Below are 22,870 nucleotides of genomic sequence, written 5' to 3'. Positions count from 1 at the left end.
TAAACAATCATATATAGGACTAAAAACAGCCTTCAAGACCGAGCCTTGGCTTTCCCCGAACAGTAAACTATGAAAAGCCCAAAAATGACTAGTTTAGCACATTTCAAACAGGAAAACCAATGGTCTTATCTATATAAAAAACAAGAAACGAGAAACACTAATGAACTACACCAACAAAAAAACAAAAACCACTGCACAACAGGGCCGTATGCATAAAACATCTTAACTTAAGTGTTCCTTAAACTAAGATTTCATTAAGAATTCCCTTAGTTAAGTAAAATTCTCAAGTCGTATGCATAAACTTACTTGTGAGGAATACCTGAATCGGAACCTTTCTCTAATTATCGTATGATATATATTAGCTCATTGAATGTACTCAGCCGTGTAAAAGTTTGTTATGGTTATTTACAATGATTGATCAATATATACTTTTATTAAGAGCTGGGACTAAATTGATGTTTGTATGTAAACCAATTCAATAATACGTATAAACATAGTACAATGTTGAAACAGATGAAAAATTGGCGCAGACGAGAAACGCTTGGCGTTTCGATGGATGAGCATGGGAAGAAAAAACAAATATTTGTAATCCAAAACTTCCACATACTTAATCTTTAATTCATTTTTTCACGGATGTTACATGTATATTTTCGGGAGACAACAATATATTTTAAACTCTAACAAAACATGATAAAGGTTTCAATGGCGTAGCACAACCAGTAGCATTGTAATCATGTGCATACAAATCATTTTGTTTTCATTAATTTTTTACTATAACGGTTCAACTTCTTATACAAACTCTATTTCGATTTGAAATACACATTTTTATCACTTCCCTTTTACAACAAAAAAGGGGGTAGGATCAATTTTCCACGAATCCATTTAAAACGAGGGTATTTTTCAAAAGTCGTACAATCTTCAGTTAAACACATTATTAGATTCATATGTTTACGGTAAGGTATTATCAACATACTAGCGTACTTAGCAAATTTTCGTTAACAGCAGTATATCACTAAATATATAAGGAAATATGAAAAAATAGTTTAAATCGGTTTAGGTATCATAAATATATTATATAAACTTCGTATTCTATGGGGAAGCAGTGGCGTATTCAAAAATTTTCATATGATGGGGGCACTGACTGCCATAAGAGGGGGACCACTCCAGTGATTTCCTAAACAAACAACCAAATTGTTCCCACAAATGGGAGGTCAGTGCCCTCTCCTTAAATCCGCCTCTACGTAGGTCTTTGCGATTTTGTCCCTGTAAGTATAACCAATTCAGGGGAAAGATGCCCTACTTCTTTAGATAAAAACTAATTGATATCAACCGACACCCTCCTAGCCCCCTAACCCCACGCACACAGAAAACTGGGTTTTGCATGCCTGAAGTTCCTCATCTCTTCCTTCCTTCATACTGTTTTTTACTAACGGTTACAATTGATACCGCGATGTGTATTTTAATTGGTTATATGCAAAAAGCGCGTGAAACTGTATCACATCAATGAAAATGATATTACCGGTTATGCAAATAAAGGATCCTCAGCGTGCTCATAGAAACCATGATGGCTGATTACAATAAAAAATAATCTTGGATAATGTGAAGGTCAGGAATATACAGTACAATCACAACAAAAGGTAGGACAGTACTGGTTTTTTGGAAAGATTTTTGATTCCGCTAATTGAAAATCGTCATCTCGAATGAATGCGGTTGGTAGGACAAAAATTTCGACCAAAAACATGGTGTCAATTTTACCTGACGGCGACTATACATCCCCTCCAAAATATATGATATGCCTTTTTATGAAATTCAGAAATGGAAACGATGAGCCTAATGCAATGTGTATAGAAAATACCAGGTTCTTTGTAGGTGTATTCAAATATAAGGAAAAGTTGTATGATTGCCTATGTGATAACTATCCAACAGAGTCCAAATAACGTAGATTTTTGAAAAATAGATCACCGTATTTAAACAATAAGTTAAACCCATACCGTTTAGTCAGCTATAAAAGGTCCAAATATAACAAAATGATAAACAATTTAAGAAAAAAATAAACCGGCTTGGTTTTTTTCAAAAAAATAAACGAAAAACAAACATCAACCAATGACAACCACTAAATAACAGAACCATGGCAAAGAACAGGCTCATATAGAAAGTGGTGGGGGTTTACATGCTTTTAAATATTCATCCCTTGCCTACCATTGGACAGTGGTGTGACAGTACAACATAAGAACAAAATTTAAAATATCAGTTGAAACTGGATTGACTGGATTGATTTTGACATCAGTTAATAGCACATCACAACTAGCAGGAAGACGAAAGATAAGTGTCGACCGAGAGTACTCGAAGTTATTGAAAGCAAGTTAAAAATCAGTAATAACAACATATAGATAAATCATGTTTTTCAATACTAAAGTATCGATCAGTACACATCTTACAGATTTAGTGTAAAGATGTAATAAAAGGTTCGAGAACAGCATACCCAAATTGAATGCAATAGACTAAGCGCATTATATCAACAGGATGTATCACCATAAAGTTAAATGTTCAGAAATGTAAAGCATATAAGATTGTTTTAATTTACAAAACTCAAAATTTATATAAGAAGCGACTAACAAAAAACCTTCAATTATCTGGAATGAACCCTTACAAGATTTCATTTCCATTAAATCGACATTAGGTTATATGTATTTTATGATATGATATTTAAGATATTTATGTTTCAGGAAAATATTTCTATATTGGCTAAACAGGAGCTAGAAGAAATGTACCTTTTCCTAGTTTTGGTAAGATATGTAAAACAAAATAAAATTGCGAATGAAAATGGGGAATGTGTCAAAGAGACAACAACCCGACCAAAGAGAGAGAGAAAAAAAAAAAAAAAAAAACAGCCCAAGGCCACCAATGGGTCTCAAACACAGCAGAAAAATCCAACACCTGGAGGTGGGCATCAGCTGGCACCTTAAGCAAAGTATGTAGTAGTTCAGTGAAAACGGACGTCATGCTAAACTTTAAGACAAATATTTGAACTAAAATAAAAAAGCATACAAGACAAAGAAAGCCAGAGGCTCCTGACTTTGGACAGGCATAAAAATGTAAGCCGGGTTAAAAATGCTTTGTGAGATTTAACCTCTCCCTCTATAAAATGTACCTCTGGTCAATTTACAATAAAACAAACACACAGTAATTAGCACATTAAAACTCAGTTTAAAAGAAGTCCGAGTCCGATGTCAGAGGAGGTAAACAAAGGAACTAAGCAATAGGACAATGATATTTTAATAAACAAAGGATAACTAGCAGTAACTGGCATGCTAGCTGCAGACCTCAATCAAACTGAATGAAAGAATATGTTTTCATCACATGAAAATCAAGCACAATCCCACCCGTTTGAGATTGAGTATAATACCATCATAAAAAAAATGAGAAGAGCATAGACCGTATCATGCCAACAACTTGTTTTGGAATAAATGTGTTCATTCCCAATGCAAACACCATATGAGTGAATGAATATTAATACCAAGATATGCCATCTTTAATGACCTGACAACAGTAACGTAACTATATCCCTTCTTAATAAGTCTTTTAAAGGTTTGGTTAGCTTTTTGAGGTGAATACCGACATTTTTGTGCTTTGTAAAGAATATGACCATTCAGATTGAAATACCTGAACGTTCAACATGTCTGGATGTTGATTTAGTTTAACGAATGATGTCCTTGTACCGAATCGGATGATTAAATTTAGTAAATGATTTGACAATCTGTGATATCAAAAACCCTGGTGTAATAATTTTCAGTAATACAGAGATTTCTTTCGTTAATATTAAATACGTTGTTACATACACGAATGAATCGAACAAGTTGACGTATATAAACACCATAAGGGAATGACCATTTAACTTCCAGGGTGGGGGGGGGGGGGGGGGGGGGGGGGTTATCCTTTTTTTTTCTTAAAAAATATTCTGATCCCCAATTTGATGAAAAACAAATATTCTGGTCAAGCAGATGACAAATAAAAATATCTTAATGCAAATTTCCCCCATACCTTTTAGAGTTAAATTTTGAACAAAATAATCTGATTGATCGTGTCGAAAAACTAAATAAATTTGTTGGGTGAAAAAATATTCATAACTCTCCCCTTGAAGTTAAATGGTTGCTCCCTAAGATGGTGACAAGTGAACGCCACCATCTTAAAATGGATAATTGAAAATAAATGAAAAATCATCTCTTTTATCATAAATTTTGGTATGAATTAAGCTTCCCGTTAAAGATATAAATATCAAGATCCAGGAAAGGGCAGTGTTCACTGTTAGTATTAGCTTTATTCATAGTCAGTTCCGTCGAATAAATCTCTTTGGTACAGACTGAAGTCGTCATTATTGACAGCAAATATATCATCCAAAAGATCAAACGATTTAATCAGGAATGTATAATAATAGATAATAAAAGAAAACTTGTGAAAAAAACTAACAAATATTATTACAAAATTGATTTATGTCACATACTTTTAGTATTTAGTATGACGATAAATGTTCACTTCTGTTCTCGTAATATGAATGACAAATTTATTTTGAAATATACATTTCCGTACTCTTAACAACAAAATATCATATTTAAATTTACTTTGTATGTTGTTTTATTTAGCGCCATTTTGTCCAAGGTTAGAGTTGTCCTTTTGACATTGTTTTACATCCCCTTTTTTAATATTGTATTTATCAATGTTTATGTTGTGTAATAGATTAAATGTGTTCGTTCAGTGTACGTTGACTTATTTTTGTTCAATGACATACGGCCGGTATGTCTTTTTGGTCGAATTTATCCATTTCAGTTGGTATTTTATAGTGTGTCTTTCTATGTTGTAATGTTACACTTTTGTTTCAGGTTATGGTGAAGGTTGAAGCCTTGAGCGTTAAAACCCGCTGCACTTGTTTGCACCTGTCTTTTAAAGTCAGGAGCCAGTTGTTCAGTGGTTGTCGTTTGTTGATGTGGTTCATAAATGTCTTGTTTTTTTTATTGATAAGACCGTTGGATTTCCTGTTTGAATTGTTTTACACTAGTCGTTTTATTGCCCTTTATATATTGCTGTTCGGTGTGAGCCAAGGCTCCGTGTTGAATGCCGTACTTTGACCTATAATTGTTTCCTTTTTCCACATTGTGAATTGGATGGAGGATTGTCTGATTGGCACTAGTACTCATACCACACATTAACATTTCTATTTAAATCAAATAAGAGTGTATCCTCGCTGTATAATTGGCGTTATTCTTTTTACATATATTAATTTTGCGGTTGAAATAAAATACTGACATTTCTTTTTCCATCGTTTTTATTATTTTTCTGGTGTATGTTCGTGTACATTTTCGCCAAACATTTGTCATTATAATAAGAAAAATAGATTATGAAAATTAACTTGCAATTTTGAAAGAAACTTGTTTTAAAAAAGTTATAGAGCTTTTGAAGTTGATCATGCGATTCCTTGTTCCTTTTTTTATTCGGGTGAGCACAATTGTATCCGATTAGATTTATGAGTTGAACTTTGGTAATTAAGTAGTAGTTTATTTTTTGTACACGATAAAAACATTCATATGTCTTGAAAAGCATATATTATTCAGATATTATCTTAATGTTCTCTTATCTGTTTTTTACAGCATTACAAACCATGTCGAAAAAAGACAAAACACTTAACTTCTATTATTTAATGTTTTTTCAAGTTTTTTTTCTAGCTTACAAACCTTTTGTCAAACCCATTATTAATCATTTGGACCATTCTTGTTATTTGTGTACTCAGTAGTGTTAAAGAATTAACATGACAGGGCTAAAGATTCTGAAGGGAATTAAATATTTTGGTACATAGATACATTTGTAAATTAAACTAAAGCACATAATCCACAAATCTTTTTTAATTATATGGTATTTTTGTATACGCATATTTTATCAAGAATGTTGTTTGTGGGTTAATTGAAAGCCATATCAGGGTTTACTTTTGTTTTCGATACGCACAGATATTTAAAGAATTGACCTACAAACCAAAAATAGTAACAAGTTGCTTTTTCCTTCTAAATTATTCTTCTTTTTCACTTTCAAGATCAAACAATTGAATAAGAGTTGCCTTTTATTTTTCCTTCCAAATCTCAATCAGTTGGTTCTTATTAATCGCTACTTTTACTAAACGAGACATAAACATAAAACAAAAATAGAAACAACGTATGATTGAAAGATAGTCAATATGTTAAAGTGTTTTTAAAACTATACATAATCTTACACATTTCAGACTAGCATAATAACCCTACGAGTTTGTTCAAGCAAATATGAATATCGATGTCCTGTGACCTTAGGCTGGCAGATTCGTGGTAAAGCTCTGTGTAAAAGTTCCACAAGGTACAGTTGTTTGCATGATGAGAACAAATACTCGTTCAGAGAAATTTGTAGAGAAGCGCCAAGTTTGTTAGCACAAGGTAAGCATTATCTAATTGACGAGTGATAAATATGAATGAATGAAATGAAACATTAGTAAGTGCATGCTCCCTTAAAAAGATTGTTAGGGACTAACAGTTTTGCAAAGCCTAGAAAACGTGCCGTTTCGAAATATGTTCAATTGAAAATTGCTATTAACAAGTAACAAATGTACATGCGACAAAAGACCACTTTTAAGTTATGTCCTTCACCAGATAAGTTCGTCAATTTTGTACGCCTATGTGACGTCATTTAACAGATAGAGAGGATCTCCTGTATCCCTGCTCTATCAAAGTTCATCAAGCGTCCTTGTGGTCGTCATTAAGCAGGATAAACTACAAATAATATTTGTTCTGTTTGATCACAATTCCCTAATGATAGTAGTGCTGAATATCAATTATAAGAATTCAACTTGCCGAATAATTCTTATAATTTTTTTCAACCAATCGCTCAACATAGGTACGGAAGTGACGACGCCCCTAAACGCACGAATGATGTTCACTAAAACCAAAGTTTTTAACGGAAATGCAACGAACTAGTGCGTCTTTTGTTACGCGATTTATCGCCTATACTCCAGAAAAGGAATAATAGGTGCATGATTTTAAAGAGAAATGACTTCACGCAGTCTATCACGAATTCAAGCTATATTTAAAAAGCAGGTGCACAATACGACTCGTCTTTATTTTAACAGAAAATACACCTAATCGCTATTTATTCCATTCCGGGTAAGTTCTAAAATTACACAACTTTTTCATCCAGTTGAATCTATCTGGGACCCTGTTTAAACAATGCACCATGCATGATACTTTTTAATGAGACCTGTTTAAACCATCGTAAATACTTCAAACAAAATATATTTTTGACTATAATTTGAGTTTCGAAAAAGTGGATTAAAAGTTTCCTACTGATCGCTTTCTAATTTTTTTCATCCTTCAGCTCGTTACTGATGACCTTTGTTTTTTTGCCTGTTGACCCTAACAGGAAGTTGTCTGAATGACTGTTTTTTTCCGGATTGGACTAAATAGTGATAAAATGTATAAAAACGCCAATAATTACAAAATTATAACCAAATAAACAAACAAACCAATGACAATTCTTCTTCTTTTCGTATCAAATTCATAAAATTAAATTTAAAGCTGAATTAACCCAACAACATGTTTTGAAAAACCATAGACTGGAACAGTTTTGAATGAAATTCACAGTGTAGCTTAAAATTGTAGGTAATGTATATTAATATTGTATGCTAATTTGTGTGTTGAACTTGAAAGACGTAAGTATGTCTGTTTTTTATGAAATTGAAAATTTTAGTACATGATTTATATAAATGTAAATAGTAAAAAAAAAATACTAAAAGGTAATTGACCAGTAGTGCAACATTTTAAAGTCGAAGATTAAAGCCAACAGCAAACATAATACATCAGATTCTGTCTACAAAACATTACATTGAAACTAAGAACCGAGCACTATAACATTTATCTAAGAATAAGTAAAATCTATTTGATCCAAATCTCAGTTTTCAAGGTGCAAAAAAAAAAAACAAAAAAAAAACGCGAGGTGTTAGTTTGTTTTTATAGTGGTTAAGATGATAACACAATGTTGACTGCTGTACCCCTATTTTTGACATTTTTTTCTATTATGTCTGGTTTTTTTTTTGTTCACGCATCGTTGTCAATATTATGAAATTTGACGCGACTGTCATACAAGTGAGAGGTTTAGCTAGCTATAAAACCAGGTTCAATCCACCATTTTCTACATAAGAAAATGCCTGTACCAAGTCAGGAATATGACAGTTGTTATCCATTCGTTTGATGTGTTTGAGCTTTTGATTTTGCCATTTGATTAGGGACTTTCCTTTTTGAATTTTCCCCGGGGTTCAGTATTTTTGTGATTTTACTTTTTTCTATTCCGTCCACAATTTTCGGTGAAAGTAAAATTTGAATTTAGAACCATGGTTGATACTGAAACTATTCATGTATGATAGGAATCGAACATGTTATTATTTTTCTTCATCAAATTTCGAATTAGAATAGAAAGCAAATGTGTTTTCTTTTGTTGTGCTTTTGTGTCATTTGGAATTAGTGAATACAATTTTGAAGTAATTGTTTTCTTCCCAAGTTTCAATTGAAGACTATGAGAGAATAAAATATAAGAGTATTCATAAGGTAGGAGAAGAAGGGAGAAAGGGTGAAGAAAATAATGTATACATTGTCGGCATCTTTTATATCCGACTATACGGTATGGATTTTTCTCATGGTTGAGGGCCGTATGCATGTTGTTTATAATAATTGCTTACATCCACTTTATTTCAGGTAGCTAGGGTGTCTTAATGTTCGACGATGGATGTTTCTTAAACTTCTGTAAAAGTCTTCCTGGTCAATGTTTTGATATACAACTTGGGATCAGGGACTTTCTTTCTTCGTAATAACAATGAATAATCCATTGAAATTAGCGAAATTGAGTTATTTTCTATTGTTTATATAGAGGAAATTAACTTAATTGTGTCCTTATTGAGGACACATTTCACGATAGCATTACGATATACACAATGCTAAAGCAAAACATTGGGAATGATATGTGCTACTGGAAGTTATATCAAAAACTTCAATCTGTTTAATTTTGCTGAAATTCATATGCGGGTTCCTCTTTTGACCTTATTACAACCATGAAAATTTTCAAGATATTATAATAATATATATATGTAGATTCCGATTTCTTATTTTTGGGATATTGATATTTAACAAATAATGGTACAAGGAATTATTTCCTTTGTTACTGAAACTCGAGCAAACAGTGTACCATGCTTTGTCGTGTAATAAAGATAAGGGAAAGCGATCGAGACAGAAATTTTTAAAAATAAAATTGCAGAGTTGTGTTGTGACACGTTCGTTTATGTGAAGCTGACAAATAGAATGGGTTTTTTGCGGAATTCCTCGAATATCAACGAAAAAGGTGAGGATGAAAAAATGCAGAAAATTATATTTACTTTTTTTAAATACAAACATGCAGAAATAAGATTTCAAAAAAACGTTTAAACGCGATTCGAATATTATAACTGATTACTTAGATATGTATAGAATCATTTTTTTAACGTTGTGTTAACCGGGGATAATTTCAAACTCGATATTTGATTCATAAAGAACTGAACAATACAAGCATTTCAAAAAAAGATATGGAACCCTGTCTAATTTAGAAAGATGGAATAAAAGTCTATACCGTAACTTTCTTTCACTTGCAGTATATTTATTTGCCTATTTGCATTTTTTTTAATTTGCAGCAGAATTATTCTTAAACATTAGTCAGTTTATTTCCTTAACATTGACTACGCTTGAGCATTTGCAATGATCATTATATAAAATGATTTATACACACTCACGATTTTGTAACGACACTGTACGGTATAATAGCGTTATAGAGTAGAAGTTGTGGTGTAGTTAGTACAGTAAACATCAATAATGTCACCGAATATTTTGATTTTCTGGGGTTAAAAATCAAACTTCCACAGGATAAAGCTTGAAAACTAGCATGGTTGCACTAATGGATTCGTCGTTCATTTTAGAGTCGTTATCATTTAAAAAAAAATCTGTGGACCAACGAAATAGAAAATATTGTTAAAGTAAAAGTATTTGCCTATTATTATGATTTTTCCTATATCTTTTGTATTTTTGGCGTATCGTGCTGTTTATTTCAACAGCATGAATTTGATAAACGAAAACGGTTATCCCCGTTTTAAATTTTATTTCGGATGGATTTTTACAAGCAAAATCCATATGTAAAAGTAAAAAAAAATCGGAGGAGTAGTGAATTACGAACACTTCAACTGAAATTGTTGGGATAGTTGTTATATATAAATGACACTGCAAAATAACAGCACAATCAATAGTTTTCTCTGAGTATCATCGCTTTCAGAATTAGGTACTACCGAAGCAAAATATTGCAGAATTTCTTTTCTTTACCATTTCTTTAAGTTTGATTTCTTTAACGTGTATTAAAACAAGATTTTCTTATATTAAATGCTTTTGTTTTTTATTCAAACGCATACCGAAAAAAAAGAGAGTAAAATATCAAAAAACACCAAACCCAATGAAAATTTAAAACGGAAACATAAAAAAAAAAGGAATTATACATAAAATTATTTCATTACGGATCATATGCACTTGGGTAATAGACCCCCTTTTCTGAACTTTTTTTTCAAAGTAAATATTCTGTAAAAATTTAACCTAATATATACATTTACTTTATGTGTTGTATATATATATATATGTATATATATATATATATATATATATATATATATACAAGTCTAAATTGAAAACAGCGTTCAAACCTATGATTGCGTTGGATAAAAATCGCAATTTTTATATGTGTGCATGCAAAACAAATTTATTGTTAGAGGGGTCTAAATACAGCACAAACAACATTTTCCAAAAGACCAAAAAAGTGAAAAAGTATATTTTAACAAAACGCATTTGACTAACAGGTCGAACAACAAATGTTCTTACACCCTGCTGACTGCCATTGGCGATTGCCAAATAAACGGATCATCGATGTAATAAATGGATCTTAAATATAAATTTAATACTAAACAGAAAACAATAAACTTGCGGAAAAGATGTTATACCGCAAACAAAAGGTGCAAATTTTTTTGTACACCATATCCGGATTTCGACAATTAATGTCTCTTCAGTGATGTTAGGAATCGAAACGGTATTTGGAAAGCCATACAATTTACCTCAATTTAGGATAGACTCCTGAATTTTGAGGAGTCAAAATAGGATGAACGGATCATATAAACCCGAAGGCAAATATAATACAAGCCCAAACGAAAAAATATAAACAAGTCTAAATTGAAAACAACGTTCAAACCTATGATTGCGTTGGATAAAAATCGCAATTTCTATACGTGTGCATGCAAAACAAATTTCTTGTTAGAGGGGTCTAAATACAGCACAAACAACATTTTCCAAAAGACCAAAAAAGTGAAAAAGTATATTTTTACAAAACGCATTTGACTAACAGGTCGAACAACACATGTTCTTAAACCCTGCTGACTGCCATTGGCGATAGCCAAATAAACGGATCACCGATGTAATAAATGGATCTAAAATATAAATTTAATACTAAATAGAAAACAATAAACTTGCGGAAAAGACGTTATGCCGCAAACAAAAGGTGCAAAGGTTTTTGTACACCATATCCGGATTTCGACAATTAACGTCTCTTCAGTGATGTTAGGAATCGAAACGGTATTTGGAAAGCCATACAATTTACCTCAATTTAGGATAGACTCCTGAATTTTGAGGAGTCAAAATAGGATGAACGGATCATATAAACCCGAAGGCAAATATAATACAAGCCCAAACGAAAAAATATAAACAAGTCTAAATTGAAAACAACGTTCAAACCTATGATGGCGTTGGATAAAAACCGCAATTTTTATACGTGTGCATGCAAAACATATTTCTTGTTAGAGCGGTCTAAATACAGAACAAACAACATTTTGCAAAAAACCAAAAAAGTGAAAAAGTATATTTTAACAAAACGCATTTGACTAACAGGTCGAACAACAAATGTTCTTAAACCCTTATATATACATACGATGCCCTCTAGTCTCATTTTTCACGTGGAAAATATGAGTAGAGTGGTGTCATACATATACTACTGTTTTATGCAATATCTTTTGGATAAGAGCAAGAACTCATTTAATAAGTGAACATAGAAAAATATTTTGAAAAGGGGGATCTATATATAGGAGTCAATCGTATTTATATATAAATTTACTATCATAAAATATATCTTGAAGCTAGGACCATCCTAAATAAAGGCAAAAGTAGTATACCGCTGTTCGAAAGTCATAAATCGATTGAGAGAAAACAAATCCGGGTTACAAACTAAACTGAGGGAAACACATCAACTATAAGAGGAAAACAACGAAACAACAGAAACAGATCATCTTAAGACATCTATTTAGGACGTTTCCTACGATTTTCCTTAAGTTACTATATGTTTGATAAACCCACTTAGAACTATGATACGTCCTAAGGTGATCTTTGGACACGTCCTAGTCCTAAGAGAGCGTCGATAAACAGGCCTCAGATTTATAAATAGGTTCATTCAAGTCGACATTGTACGTCTTTTTCTGAGAAAAAGTGCCTTTTTATGACGATTTTTGTTTTCACTTTTGTATTTTGGACAAAAACTATAAAAGAAAGAGTGATACTGAAAACAGAATCTGCAAAAAGAAATCTTGGTAACGAATTCTATTTTGTCTTTAATGGTGAAAATGCACGAACATCATGCTCATCTAAAATACTTTCAACAGGGGTTCTACAGTGACTCCAGGGGTTGTGTTCTCGAAAGAATCCTAGGATTAGTCCTTAAACACCTCCTTAGCCAATTTTATGATGGACTTAGGATCATCTTGTGACACACTTCAGTTGTGTCTCGAAGCTATCTCAGACGGATCTTATGTTAGGACGTCCTAAGCATATCTTAAGTGCGATATTTTAAATCGTTAAAGTAAATTTTTAATAAAACATTTGATAACAACGAAACCAATTAATAAAATTTTTTACGAATTTTATAATTTCACGTATATAATTATAGGCATGATTTCAAATTTAATTATAAAAAATTATATCAAAAAGAAATCTTAACTGGAATAAAATTTGTTTTGAAATGAAAATTTAATTTGTAGTGTCATCGTATCATGAAACACGAAGTTCAAAGTTTAAAATCATTCACAATTTCTCTGTATACGAGGTAATAACCAATGGTGCGTTTCATTTCATGTTTATCTTCACGTAAAATAATGAGCAAAAAGCGAAATCCAAACCTTATTAAGTTAGGATGAAGATAGGATGATCTTAAGACACCTAATTAGGTGTCCTAAAGTTAGGAAGAAAAATGCGATATATCTTAATTATAAGTTAAGAGAGCTTCGAGAACACGACAAAGACGTGTCATGAGATGGACTTAGGACAAGTCCTAATCCTAATATAGATTCGAGAACACCACCCCAGGTTCCTAAGCTTGACGTGTATTTAATATAAAAAATGCATAGATATAATTATAATCATTCACAAAGTTACTACATGTAAGTCCTTGTTCTTCCTGACCTCGCCAGAATAAATAGTTTTATAACTACAAGATATCAAGTTGGCCGTGAGTGTATTTTTCAGAGTTTTTTGTTTTAATTTCTGTTCTTTAGAAACAAGTTTCGTTCCATTAAAGGTGATGTTATCGGATAAGACAACATTTTCTGTCTTTTCTGTGGGCCATATGCTAGTTCCTGATAAATGTTATACACCACGATACCGTTTTCCATTATGTAGGGCGAGTTTTGATTTTATTCTTGTAAGTTGTCAATTGTGTAAATAACGAAAACGTGTAGTTTAAGAAGTTCAGTTATATAGGTAAAGTTGAAAAATGGAATTACATGGACTATCCGCCTTATCTTTATCGTACAACCGGTAACGTAGATTAAAAGGGTGAAAGTCTCTGAATTGACTTACAAAATGTGGCTTTGGTCAATTTCAATCTCAGCTTTTATTTGAAACTGTACTATGTCAATGCAGAATCATCTGATTCGTCAGTCATCTGGATATAGTAAAATGACGACAAGGGGGAGGATACAGTTAAGTTTGATATAGATAGTTAGTATTCTTGCCATATCATGGAAATACTTCTGAACCATACATATTATGAACCTGGAATCTATTGATATAAATTCTATGACCTTTAATTTGACCTAAATATTTAGGTCAAGGTCAAAATTAATGTTGACAATTTAAAGTTTGACTGATTTTATCTTTATACTGGTAATTGATAAACCCAAAGGTCTTTGCATTAGGCTGAATGAACGTTTAACCCTGTAAAAGTAGCCGTAAGTGACAATGAGTCGATCGGAAGAAGTATTTGTTGCCTTCAATTCATGTAAAAGTATCTAAAAACCAAACAATGTCGGATTAAGCATGAAGAAACCTTTGATATTTACCGGAAGTGACATACTGTAAACCGGAAGTAGCGAAGCAACTTCACAAATTGGAAGGAAAATTATATATTTTATAAGTTTTTGCAATGACAGCTATCAATTGGGGCATTTTGTAAATCGAAAGTAGTCTTCTTTCTGCCTTATGTTTTTCAAAGACTAATTAATTTGTTAAAAAATAAGGAAAGTGTAAATTCGTATTATTCTACAAAACATCATTTACATGTAATAAAAAGAGATATCAACGCATATATGTTTGCATATTTGTATATAAAATTGGTGCAAATGAGTACAAATAGCTATTAGTTTATCAAAAATAACTTCTTAATTAAAGTGGCATTGGCTACGAGATGAGAAAAAAAAATTGAACATGATTTTGTTTGTTTCAATTATTAATAAAAGTGAATTAATGAAATAATAATTCGCTGTTAGAAGCCAATTTGGTTCAATTTTGTTATAATAAGCAAAGACATTTCGGTGATAAGTTATTCAATTGCAAGAGAATAATTCGATTTTATGGAATCCTTTTTTATGTGACCTTCAATCTAACTCATTACCTGGAGATTGGTTGCGCATGTTATAGTTGTGTTTAGCTTTTAAACGAAAAAGAATGTCAACATTGAAAGTGAAACAATGATGAACCATTTCGTTGACTGATTCGATAAAAATAAAATTATTGTTATACAGGTGAACGATAATTAACTTATTTTTTAACCTACAACATGAAATCAAACATCCCTAGAAAAGTCGAATTGCACGAGGAAGCTATCTATTTATATTTATGTTTATGTTTATATTGGGTTATGTGACTGTCGGCAGTCTTCGGAGTTCATCTTGATAGGTAATTAGATGGCGCTAGACTTAAATACCCACAAAATTCTGATACATTTTATTGAGTACACGTATTTTTAAATGTTTATTTCAGACTTATTATATTTTGGATATACGTTTTAGAATGTTATAAATCAAATATGAGAAATTGAGACAAATCTATGAATATGAATTAACAGCTAAAGCCCTTTTACTTAAATTACGATGTTTTGTTTAGCTATGCAATATTGTAGTGATTCTTCTTAAAAATGTAAGGAAGTAACACTTGTGTCGGTTTATATGAGCGTTTTATTTATGTGTGGTTTCTTTTACTTAAATTACTTAAACTATTATTCAGAAAATTGCAAAACGATACAATTAAACAATATCTGATTTTGCTTCGTATCTTTGTTGGGGAGTGTTTATCTTTAAAAATGTCCTAATAACGACTAAATACAACTAACTTACAAAAATAAGCCCGAAACAATCTGCTGTTCTGTGACTATATATTTACATGTCTGAGCTATAACATTTCAATCTCATTATCTTCTTGATTCTTAACAATGAAGAATAAAGGAATTTCATGTACTTTCTTACAGTATTATTTCCTTCTAATCATGCTTATTGTATTAACACAGGTAACAAATATGTAATCAGAGGAAATCTCGATGGAGAAAACTGCAATAAAAGTCGATACCAACCTTTCATTTTTAAAACAAACGAGAGTAGTGAGTGTGTGATTAAAAAGTCTTATTGTAGCGAGGAAGGACTAATTATTTACAGCAATGGATCTACAACAGAAGATACATCATGTCGGTGTGACTATTCCAAAAGCTATGCACCAATACAAAAGCCAAGTAATCCGTGTTACTGTGTACCATCGGAAGGAGATTGTTCATGTTATCTGAAGCCATGTCCTGATAAAACACATCTATCTTCAGGTAATCTAAGTATTATACTTGCTAACACAATGTTACATGAATGAAGGGATAACATGTTGTCTTCAAACAGATAACTCTATATCTTGAAATAAAGCAACAACAACAACAAAAAAAAAACCCAACCTGTAACAGCTTCAACTGCAATTTAAATTTCCTTTCCATTATTTCCTAAAAAAAAATCATTTAATAATTTTACTGTTATTCAAAGTAACTAGCATTTTGGTGATAAAGCATGCGTTAAGGAATTAATTTTAAAATAATCATATTCATATATAAATTTGCGATTTGAAATTAATCTATAATTACTTATCAGACTCATTCGCAATATGCAGAAAATGTAGCTAAACAAATAATGTAGATCATGGTTCACTATGGTATTCAACTTAAAAGTTCTTTTCTAAATGTTTATCTGCTTTTTTAGTTCAATGAGATATTGTTACATCACTAGTATAGTTGTTTAAGCCTTTATCATTTTATATCCTTCTAGGTTTGTAAAAGAATGATTCATTGATACTCGCTACTGCTATTTCCATTACCGAGTAGACAATATAAAACATCAATTTTAAATGAATAAATCTCACACAATTTCTATTTATTTTATATTTCAAATTTTGTTAAATAGCTTTAACGTAATGAAGATGCATTTGATTAACATAGGAACCGAATATGGAATAAAATATAACTGTAACTCAAATTCTGAAATCGATCGATTTAACATGTAATTAAGACAAAATATAATACGTCACTTAATGATCGTACGATGTATATTTAAACACTGTAAGAAAATTAACGGCTGTTAAATTCATGTTTTATTAATGTCTCAAATACATTTGTATTAAAATGTCTCAAAATATAAGAAGTTTCTTTTAACACTTTGTATAACTGAAATGCATAAAAAGAGAAATCATGTTTCATGTTCAAATTGAGCATACAATTAAATGACATCTTGAATGAAACCATTCAAGAGGTCATTTGAGCTGAAAGCTCATTGCAATAATCTAAGCGTGTGCGCTCTATCAAAGACAAAGGCATATCTAACACCCACGTTCGATTAGATCTATAAAGATGTTAAACTCCTAACTATCCTACTGTCTGTCGATACATTTATTTTTGGCATTGCACTAGTCATGTCTTCTTTGACTGTTCATGACGTTAAAATACTAAATCCCTGGGATGTGTTTTAGTTGATTTTAGTCTCTGATGCATGATTTTTTATTATTAATTGTTTTGGCTTTTAACTAGCTGTCAGTAACTGCGAGTACTCTCAAATCGTACTTTCTTGTTTATTTGACCTGTTGATACTAATTGTATTGCTTTTTTGTTATTTAATGTTATTCAGGGTTATATCTGGTCTATATACCAGCTTTGATAAGTGTTTGGTATAACTATAAATTTTCACTTCGTACTATGAACATCAAAATTATTTATTTTGTAATAATATTTCCTTTCTCTATTGGTACTGTACACGTATACCTAACAACAATATTATTTTCATTTACCTGTGTTTAAAGTTATTGCAAATGGATGGTATTTTTGTTCGAGCATATTGTTTTTCTTTAATTGTTTAACATTTCTTACCGATATAACATGTTACTTTTATTATTCTTCCCTTAGTTTATTTATTTTGTATTCAAAATTATTTATTTTGTAAAAATATTTCCTTTCTCTATTGGTACTGTACAGGTATACCTAACAACAAAATTATTTTCATTTACCTGTGTTTAAAGTTATTGCAAATGGATGGTATTTTTGTTCGAGCATATTGTTTTTCTTTAATTGTTTAACATTTCGTACCGATATAACATGTTACTTTTATTATTCTTCCCTTAGTTTATTTATTTTGTATTTACATTGTGTCATAGGTCAAATTTATTTGTTCAGTGTATGTTCAATGGTGTTAATATGTCCTTTGATTGAGTTAAGATTTCAGTTGATATTTTATAGTGTGTCTTTCTATGTTGTGATGTTACATTATTGTTTCAGAAAAAGGGTGAAGGTTTGGTACAATTAAAACGTTTAAACCCGCTGCATTTGTTTGCACCTGTCCTAAGTCAGGAATCTGATGTTCAGTAGTTGTCGTTTGTTGATATGGTTCATAAGTGTTTCTCGTTTCTCGTTTTTTATATAGATTAGACCGTTGGTTTTCCCGTTAAATGGTTTTACACTAGTAATTTTTTGGGGCCCTTTATAGCTTACTGTTCGGTGTGAGCCAAGGCTCCGTGTTGAAGACCGTACTGTGACCTATAATGGTTTACTTTTATAAATTTTGACTTGGATGGAGAGTTGTCTCATTGGCACTCATACCACATCTTCTTATATCTATATCATTTTCTACCTTATTTCTGAATGCAAATCAGGCAACTCAATTGAATATTTTGATTATTGTTTACGATGAACACTAAGGCTTATTTCCCCAAACCCATTACCATTTCAAAACTTGAAATGTTTTTTAAATAGTTGATACCATTTTGAAAATTGTAAAATCAATGGATAATAGTATGATTGCAAATGATAACAGCTATCAATAGAGATCAATGGTCACTTAAAAATGGCAGACATAAAAAATAAATTTAAAACAAAGTGACAGTCTAATAATGGATTTCGTTTAATTCGGCACTATTCAAAACTTTAGCACATAGTTTTAAAACGTTTTTCGAGTTTTCAAATGTAAGCGTATATAATAATGTAACACAGACTAACATTGTGTGTTGCGTATCTTTTTACAGAATTCACATGTATATCTGATTATACGTTGGAGAAACCGGACGTTTGTGGCCCTCTAATGCTGACAAGGTAGGCTAGTAAAAATAAACCATGTCTTAATATAACCGAAAACGAACCAACAAAGCCAGCCAACCACCACCCATCGACACGCTTTATCCCAATACACAAGCCTACCCACCAACAAACACAGTGCTGAATGCAGAGCTTGGGATGCTTACACTTTGGATACACCCAGTCCTACTACTTTCACGGTGTATGCGAGAACAAAGATAAGTGCATTGAATCAGAATGCTCAATATTGTTTACCTTTCATAAGAGCTGTAAAAAAGCTAACATCATTGCAAAAGGTTCGATATTACTATAAAAAGTCGCCATATTTCAATAGACTAATTTAGGTTATATTCTCTTTCACTACGTTCGTCCGAATATAAAGTAATTATATTCTATGGCCTTAACAAAGAACAAAAGACCTAATGTAGGTGTGCTACTCGCTATAACCTGTAATTCTATATCTTATGTATCAAATACACACAAAATAACAATAATGTCATAATAAAAAAGGCAAATTCATATTAAATCATCCACAAATACATGTGTCTCTTCTTTATGCTATAACGAGAGTCGATGGTCAGAAAGATCACCGCACGGGTTTAAAGTGCAAACAAATGATCACATATCATGAATATTCATGAAACGTACAACGAACTAAATTTTATTTATATTCTCCCTCACTACGTTCGTCCGAATATAAAGTAATTATAGTCTATGGCCTTAACAAAGAACAAAAGACATAATGTAGGTGTGCTACTCGCTATAACCTCGGGACAAAGGGAAAATAGTAAAGGTTTAGTATAATTGAGCTGAATAATAACACCAACAGATAAATGTCTATAACTCGTTATATACCATGATTTGACGAAACCGTTAGTTGCCTTTAAACAGAATCTTTAATATAAATGTCTTTAGCAAAATCAGTACGCCACCTTCCATGTTCTTTTATTAAACGACCAGAAACACCATTTCTTGCAGCAGCAGTGGAACCACCACTGCGCAAACTATGAAGACAAACATGTTTACAATCAAGACCAATCGCAGTTAATGTGCATAAAAGTAATTCCCTAGCTCTTGTATGAATTAAAGGACGATTAACTTCTGCTAACTTATAAGAATTTTTTTACTTCAAAAATCTAACAGAACGAAAAACATATTGATTAGAATCCAAATACAGTTTACCTAAATTCATGTATGTCAATAACCAGACTACTGGACAGGTGGACACATTTGTTTTAGAAATTATAATAATATTACCCCTTCTATATACATCAGTTTTCCCAGATTCAATATTCAAAGAAACATAAGTGTCAACATTTTTCATGTTACACATCTTTAAATTTGCAATCTCACTGTAGCGTAAAAATCCTGCATAACCAACTTACATCATCGCACAAATTCTAACATTCGGCAAATGAGAACGATCAATACCAATTTTGTCTACTATCTTCTATAAATGATCTGCTGTAATTGGTTCTTTTTTTTTCAAAATTGGTTTACTTAGAATTCTCTTCGCTCCTTCAGTCATCATCTGAATAAGCTTGTCTTCATACGGATTATACACTAAACTGAAATCATGAAACCACTTTATGCTATAAAAATGAGCTAATAAAACTGAATCAGATACGGATTGCTGAACAAGTCCACTAACATAAACTGCAACGGATAAAACACTTGCGGGCAACGTAATAATTTTATATGTAATAAACCATTCTTTAAATTTTTTGAAATACACATCATACTTTTTACTGCTTCTCTCAATATTGAATATGCTTTTTTTCACATCCGGTAAACTGTTGATTTGAATTCGCAAACTGTGAAATGCCCCTCCATGTTGCACTGTCCTGTAATAATGAATCATAAATGAAACTAAGCACAACAACTTAGCTAAATAATAAATATATATCATTATAACATAACAATCATGCAAAGTGCATCTTTAACAGCTGCACAATGTGCATTTTTATCCAATAACTGCACAAGGTGCATATTTCATTTTTAACTGCACAAGTGCATCCTTGTTGTTAAACCGCACAAGGTGCATTTTTTTGTACTTTAACCGCACAAGGTGCTTTTCAATTGTAAAATGCACAAGGTGCATTTATTGTGCTTAAATTGCACAAGGTGCTCCTAAGTTATAAACTGCACAATGTGCATTTTTTGTACTTAAACTGCACAAGGTGCTTCTCAATTATAACCTGCACAAGGTGCTTCTCAATTATAACTGCACAGGGTGCATCTCCATTCTTTCAATCTATACAACTAATTATGTATACATATGTTAGCGTATAGTATATTCCGTAGTAGTTACCTATTGAGATACGTGTATTTTACCTTGTAAAGTGCCTAACAAGATTTTGTGAGGTAGACGAAATTGACCTTAAAACGATCGTATTGACTTTAGATGTCCAAAAATAGTCAGATCGGACATATTTTGACTTTATTTTTTAATGATTACTTTAGTTTGGAATCAATTTTTATTAATATATTCCAATGAGACTGAAAAATGTTTTTTTTTGTGTTAAGATAAACAATAATTTTACCTGGCGTAACCGTGCGTAAAATGTATTTCGACATTTCTCTTCGAAAAAAGACTTGTTTTATGGAATAAAACGTCTCATTTGTAAACTTTCTCTTTTTTCTCTGCAATAGGCAATACATAAATAATTTATCTACAGTGTATTCGGAAAATTTGTGAAAATACAAGAAGTGGCAATTCTTACCTTTCATATCTTTACTTTCATTGATAAAACATAATATGGACTCGTCCAGTGTCCAGTTTGACGGTAATTTAAGTTACTGTACACATGCATGCACGTTCTGATTTAATCAATATACATTTGTGAAAAGCATAAACAGTTTAAAGGTAAACTAATACATAACTTAATCCAATCAAATTGCGTAAGATTCAATAACAATGACCGGTCCACATCATAATAAGTAATAGGGGTAAACTGGGTAGGGAGAAAATGACAGATATTTTAAGTTCATTTTTTTGCAATAACGAATAAAAATATGTGAACCAAATCTTTAATTGTATTTTCATAAACTTGTCGTTCTGTATTGGTATAGTTTTTTTATCTTTCAATTGCGTATTTGAAGCAATAGAAAGTTTGAGCTTCAAAAGTCTACATAATTACTGACTTTATACAGAAAATTCGCCCTTTTAAAACTTTCAATGTTTCACAAATAATACGTGACAACAAAGTAAAATCATTTTTTAAAACACTGCAAAAAAAATCATTCTGATTGGTATAGTAGTATTGTCAAAAATTGCATTGAAATGAACAGTGGTATAGCACACCTTCCCTCACAAAATGTTACACCCGATATAGTAAAAATGTGCATTGAACGTACAACAGAATGTGACCTCCTAGGATGAACGATCAAGTTTAAAAACAAGGACATTACTGATGAATGGGGATTGACCGAAAACACTGTCTTTGTCTGAACCAGATAAAACGAAATGTTTAGGACGATTAAATTCAACAAAATATGTAACAAAATCGTAAAATTTGTTTTCTGTGTTGTTCCAAACCATAAACCAAAACAGAACAGACTTCCTTTTAGGAACTACCAATCCACCTTTTGCACGACAAGTTAACACATGTTTTTATACCCGGCAAACTTACCCAACCGGAGTCACAATCCAGTTTTTTTCTCCTGACCAGTCGAAAGCGAAAGCGTGGACTCCTCCAGTTCCTGGAACCCAAAACTTTGAAATAAACCGAGCAATTTTTTGATTTTTATCGTCTGCAAATCTATCTAAAGTAAATTCCCCCAAACTGACAGCTAAGTCATCAAAATAAAGAAAAAGTAATCTGCTTGTACATTTTTAAATCGTGGGATCCACTCAACTTCAATCGTTATACTATTAACTATGCCAGCTATAAAATATTCATAGCAAGTT

At 31.6% G+C, this 22,870-nt stretch overlaps 1 protein-coding gene across 1 annotated transcript in view; it reads left to right on the top strand.

Moving 5' to 3' along the window:
• Positions 1 to 2,731: 2,731 nt before the first annotated feature.
• The window catches only part of LOC127716458 (uncharacterized), an 88,125-nt gene continuing 67,986 nt past the window's right edge, over positions 2,732 to 22,870 (top strand). The window contains exons 1-4 of the mRNA XM_052222674.1: positions 2,732 to 2,786; positions 6,266 to 6,449; positions 15,883 to 16,185; positions 18,912 to 18,978. Coding sequence (XP_052078634.1) covers positions 2,766 to 2,786; positions 6,266 to 6,449; positions 15,883 to 16,185; positions 18,912 to 18,978 — 575 coding nt within the window. The 5' untranslated portion in view covers positions 2,732 to 2,765. The remainder of the gene's footprint in view (positions 2,787 to 6,265; positions 6,450 to 15,882; positions 16,186 to 18,911; positions 18,979 to 22,870) is intronic.

The sequence above is a fragment of the Mytilus californianus genome, unplaced genomic scaffold (assembly GCF_021869535.1).
Source record: "Mytilus californianus isolate M0D057914Y unplaced genomic scaffold, xbMytCali1.0.p SCAF_9, whole genome shotgun sequence".
Lineage (NCBI taxonomy): Eukaryota > Metazoa > Mollusca > Bivalvia > Mytilida > Mytilidae > Mytilus > Mytilus californianus.
Note: the sequence above shows the minus strand (reverse complement) of the source record. Positions and strands in the feature narration are given on the sequence as shown.